General features: G+C 43.5%; 1 protein-coding gene across 3 annotated transcripts in view; it reads left to right on the top strand.

Annotated features, from left to right (window-relative positions):
• Positions 1 to 4,979, top strand: part of apaf1 (apoptotic peptidase activating factor 1) — a 29,944-nt gene extending 24,965 nt beyond the window's left edge. For all 3 annotated transcript variants that reach the window (XM_053641270.1, XM_053641271.1, XM_053641272.1), the window contains one exon: positions 3,625 to 4,979. In XM_053641270.1, the coding sequence (XP_053497245.1) occupies positions 3,625 to 3,783 (159 nt within the window). In that variant the 3' untranslated portion in view covers positions 3,784 to 4,979. The remainder of the gene's footprint in view (positions 1 to 3,624) is intronic.
• Positions 4,980 to 5,378: the final 399 nt, after the last annotated feature.

Raw genomic sequence — 5,378 nt, 5'->3', positions numbered from 1 at the left:
AAGCTGAGTTGTGTTGCCTGGGCTGCTGTTCATATCTGGATAGATCCTCTGTCTCTGGGAGAAAATAAGATGAGAGAACCAGAAACACTCAACTGACTACATTTTTCTTCCTTACAGATTTGGACTGTCTCGGTGGTTAAATATATAGGGCATGCACATACTGTCTCGTTCTGGTAGATCAACACAGACATTCACTTACTCATCCATGCACGTTTCCACTCCATCTGGTATGCACATTCTCTTGAGAATCCTGATTTTCCTTCCTCTGTCTCTCGTCTGATTATGAGAAACCCTTTCTAGTCTTCCTCCCTTCAACGGGATTTGTTCCCAAATACACGATGTCCTTCAGTATCACTTTGTGGACACTCTCTCTCTATTTTCTCTTGTTTTTCACACTCGCTCGCTCTGTTGCACGTTGAGGAACTGCCAGAAGCTCAGGTGTAATCGAGGCAGTCTCTCGCTCTACCCTTTACAAAAAAAAAAGCCCCCCCCTTTTTTTTTTTAAGCTGTTAGAAAAACAAACAATGAAGCACATGCATACAGATTTCACGTCTTGCACGTCCTCCAGACATTCTGAATCCTTAATGGATTTTTCTCACCTTCATCCTTAAGTCACACTGTTAAGACGCTGTGCTGCATTACACTGATTGGATGGCTTGATTGATGTGCACATGCACTTGAGCAAGGTCAGTCTGCTTTTTCCTAGAGGAGTACTTTTTTTGGGGGGGGGGGGATGGGGCGAAGCTCTTAATGATGTCTGAGTGCATTTTGGGACACACACTGGTGCTGCTGTCTCAGCTCTGAGGAAAAGGTGGGACACGACACAACTACCAGCCTGTCCTCCATTACACACACACTCGGAGAGATGCAGTGAGGAACGGCTGATAATGGAGAGTGATCTCACTCTCTTGCATGGTGAATAATTAAAGTTGTCCTTGTTTTATGGCCTCCACACTTCTGCGTAAACGATATTGGGCTGTTTGTTTTGCGGTGTAGATACCGATATTAGGAATTGTAAAGCAGGGTAGACTTCAGGTTTTTGTGTATCCTGGGAATTAAAAGCAACTGCTTTAGAGTGTCGTATACACTGCATGGTTAAAAGTTTGTGGACACCTGACCGTCACTTGGGGGGGTCTTCCTCAAACACAAAGTTTGGAGCACACGATTGTTTAGGATGTCTTTGTTTACATGTCGTAGCATTACGGTTTCCATTACTATGCTCCCGTGAACAAAGCGAGCTCCATGAAGACACGGTTTGCCAGTGTTGGTATGGAAGAACTCGAGTGTCCTGTAGAGAACCCTGACCTCAACCCCACTGGAACACTGATTGCATCCCAGGTCTCCTTACCAGACGCCAGTCTCACTATTGCACCATGCTGGATAAGCCTTCCCCTCTCTCTTTTTGGCAGAACCGCATCCATAAAAATGACAATACTTCCCGAAATGACTTATTTTCAGTGATCCCAGCTCAACCCCCTGGTCCCCCTTCCTCACTCAATTCCAGTATCACTCAACTTTAGTGGGAAAATCAAACGTCCCAGAATCAAATTCAGCACCCTACAAGACCCAAATGTCTTTGATCACTTGAAGCCCCAAATTAACTCGCTAACCGACTCCAATATATATCCGAATGGATCAAACCCAGTCAGACAAATGAGATCTGGCTTGATACTGAACAAGCACTATGCAAAGAAATCAGAATTAGTATCCTCTTTTTGTTTTTCTGAATATCTCACCTCCAGCTTAAGTCCTATCCAAAATATATAAAATAATCTCCAAATCCAATTCAATTGTCATACCGTGTAACAAATGGGAAGATGACCTAGCAATCCTACCCAGAGAAGATTTTTTTAAATTTTTTTTTTATTTTTAGCCACGAATACACAGCTAATAACACTAGTCTGCACCTGCTACCATAGAAAATAATCCCTAGAACTCACTACACAGTTGTAGGATGCATGAAATGGAAAATACACCAGACCATTACATGCATGCCATATGGGACTGCACACCGGTCTGGCACTTCTGGAAATGAATCACTAAGGAAATATCTCGTTTGTCTAAATCGCACCATCCCACTCTCCTCTTCACGCTGCGTACTCGGAGATGCGTCCGGGATCAACATCACAAAGGAGGACGCAACAGTTCTGATAGCGCTAACCATCGCCAAGAGAACCGGACTTAAAAAAAAAAACTGGAAACCGAAGAGTAACGTTAATATCACGCGCTGGAAAAACGACTACTAATAATCGACTCCATGAAAATGGAATCAAAAACAAAAACGACCAAATGTAACTCTCTTCGACCACCACTCATCATCGACGTACACCAGGGCGCCACGGCGCAACAGCTAACCATGTAGTTGTTACAGATAAACACTGATATCTTACGTATCACACCATACTTACCATACATGCTGAGAGAGCGAGAGATGTCTGAGAGAGCGAGAAAGAGAGAGAGAGCTAACCATGTAGTTGTTACAGATAAACAGTGATATCATGCGTATCACACCATACTTACCATACATGCTTAGAGCGCGAGAGATGTCGGAGAGAGCGAGACAGAAAGAGAGAGAGAGAGAGAGAGCTAACCATGTAGTTGTTACAGATAAACACTGATATCATGCGTATCACACCATACTTACCATACATGCTTAGAGCGCGAGAGATGTCGGAGAGAGCGAGACAGAAAGAGAGAGAGAGAGAGAGAGCTAACCATGTAGTTGTTACAGATAAACAGTGATATCATGCGTATCACACCATACTTACCATACATGCTTAGAGCGCGAGAGATGTCGGAGAGAGCGAGACAGAAAGAGAGAGAGAGAGAGAGAGAGAGAGCTAACCATGTAGTTGTTACAGATAAACAGTGATATCATACGCATCACACCATACTTACCATACATGCTTAGAGCGCGAGAGATGTCTGAGAGAGCGAGACAGAAAGAGAGACAGAGATAAACCACATGACCAAAGCCATACCACACATCTCAAACATAACGCGCGCACAAACACTGATATCATACGTATCGCACCATACCCTGCATCACCCACTTCTTTGTATGTGTCTTAAACGTAATGAAACGTACTGCAGCGCTGCAGAATTCTCAGATCCGATTGGTCATTCGGTGTAGATTCACTTTCTATAATCAGCCGTAGGTGCCTGCTGTAGGTATGTTTTCCACCACAGGAGACGTTCTGGTGTTTCTCTAATCAATAATAATAATGGTGTCACCCCATCAGTGGTTCTTTTCGGACACGTTATATTTCCCACTCCGTGTTCGTACGTGTTTTACACCGATATATTTACGCGCATTCAAGTATTGTTTGCGTTTAAAAGTTTAAACCGGTGTAGACCAATTTGGAGCAAGTAGACCCGGTATCGTGGGGTGTATCGGCCGTGGTTCGGCTCTAATCGTGCTTTTGTTGGGACGGGGAAACGCTCTGCGATGTGAATACATTATGATGAATTCCAGCTAATTTACACTTATTTCTACGTGCGTATCGGTGTCGAGTCCTTTAACGACACCGCGTTTGAATTGTATCCTGCCTGAGCTGTGTCCTTCGCGGTCTTTTGTTTTGTTTTCGTGATTAATGATCTGTTGTCCCTCTTTCTCTTGAGCAGTGGTGGAGCGTGGACCGAGGAGAAGCCCTGCAGACCTTCTACACCACAGGAAACAACCTGAAGCGCGTCTGCGTCTCGTCCGACTTCAAAACGTTCGTCACCATCGACAACATCGGCATCCTGTACGTCCTGAAGCAGGTGGAACGAGGACGGTTGTAAGCTGGACCGTCGAGAATCCAGTCTCGTGAAGCAATGGCTGCGTTCGATCTATTTCTGGCCTGTCTGCGGAATTCTTAAGAAGGTGCAGAATTTTAGTGAACTCGGCTGTAGCGTCTGGAAATGACCGGGGGTATGCGTGTCCTGTCGGCCCGTGGAAGCGGATCGGTGCTTTTTCTACGACAGTGTTTGTCTTTGTGTTGGAATTTAAAACGTGTTCTCGGCGACACCACGTTGGAGGGAGAGAGAAGCCCTGCACCATTGTGCCTGAGCGTTTGATCTAAAGCCTTAAAAGCTCAACAAAAAATAAATAAATTACCATATTTGATGCGCTGGGAATAATATAAGGGTACTGTTTTAATAACACAAAACGAATGACCCCACATTTTATTTTATTACACAATGAACGCGATCACATTCGATATTCCAGTCTTGTATATTCTCAAAAGTGTGCACAATCACAGCCGAAGGATCGCGGCTAATCAGATGGCGACGCTAAAACGATGATGAAATTGTACATGAACATCACTTTATACCCTTAAAAACCTTAAACCTTGATTGAGCGAAGACGAGGGAAGCACAGTCGGTGTTTGTTTTTTTTTTTTGTTTTTTTTTAAAAGGCCTTCGATAAGACGTAAAGCACTGTTAGCAGCAGTGGATGAGTAATAACTGCGGCAGAAACGGTTTTAATATTTCCATGCTTTTAATGAAAAGAAAAAGGAAAAAAAAGCTAATAAACAATCGTCGGTGCTTAATTATTCGCTCCGTCTAGATAACCGTCTTCTCGTGGAAATAGCGCGTCAGTAGAGGTGCTGCCTCCGAGCTAGGGGCTCTGAACTCTTTACGGAGTTTACTCAGGTGAAACTGTGGTCGTCGTGTTCTGCATGCTCGACGCGGTGTACTTTACTTCACACCGCACACTTTTCTATAACACTGTTGGCTGTTAACGCTTTTTTTTTTATGAAGGCTTTTGGAGACTTTCGTAAACATTCATTCGTAAACGTAGGCACGTGCCGACTCGATTCGTTTAGAGTTTTGTGTCTGTACAAGGAAGTGGTGTTTATGTTTACAAAACACTCATGTTTCGAATAAAGCCATGTATGTATCGTCATACAAAAAAAACCACAGAGAATGTAGACGGCAATTCTACGCAATTTTCCTTACTGTGAAAATAAATAAATAAAGGGGGAAAAAAACAACTTTTCTAATGTTTATTTAACATCTTTTGGTTGATTTATAGAGAATATTGTATCACTGGGCAGACACCCTTTTCCACAGAGGCTTACAATTATCTCTTTATTTCTATTATTATTATTATTATTATTACAAGTCTGAGCAGTTGAGGGTCAAGGGCCCAGAAGTGGTAGTTTGGCGGTGCTGGGATTTGAACCCAGGTCCACCGTCCTAACCGCTGAGCTACCGCTTCCCTGGATCATCCACCTCACCTCCATGACACCAGAACAAGAAATCATTTCAAGTGGATACTTTTCATCTTCGTTCAAATCTCTCTCGTGTTCTACATACGATGCGTTCTGTGATGATTTGAGTTTCAAAAAACCGCGTCTGCTCTGAAAGTTTGTCCGTTTGACGTCACGTCC

Source organism: Ictalurus furcatus, chromosome 14 (genome assembly GCF_023375685.1).
Source record: "Ictalurus furcatus strain D&B chromosome 14, Billie_1.0, whole genome shotgun sequence".
Taxonomy (NCBI): domain Eukaryota; kingdom Metazoa; phylum Chordata; class Actinopteri; order Siluriformes; family Ictaluridae; genus Ictalurus; species Ictalurus furcatus.
The sequence above is the reverse complement of the archived record's forward strand: the minus strand, read 5'-3'. Positions and strand labels throughout refer to the sequence as shown.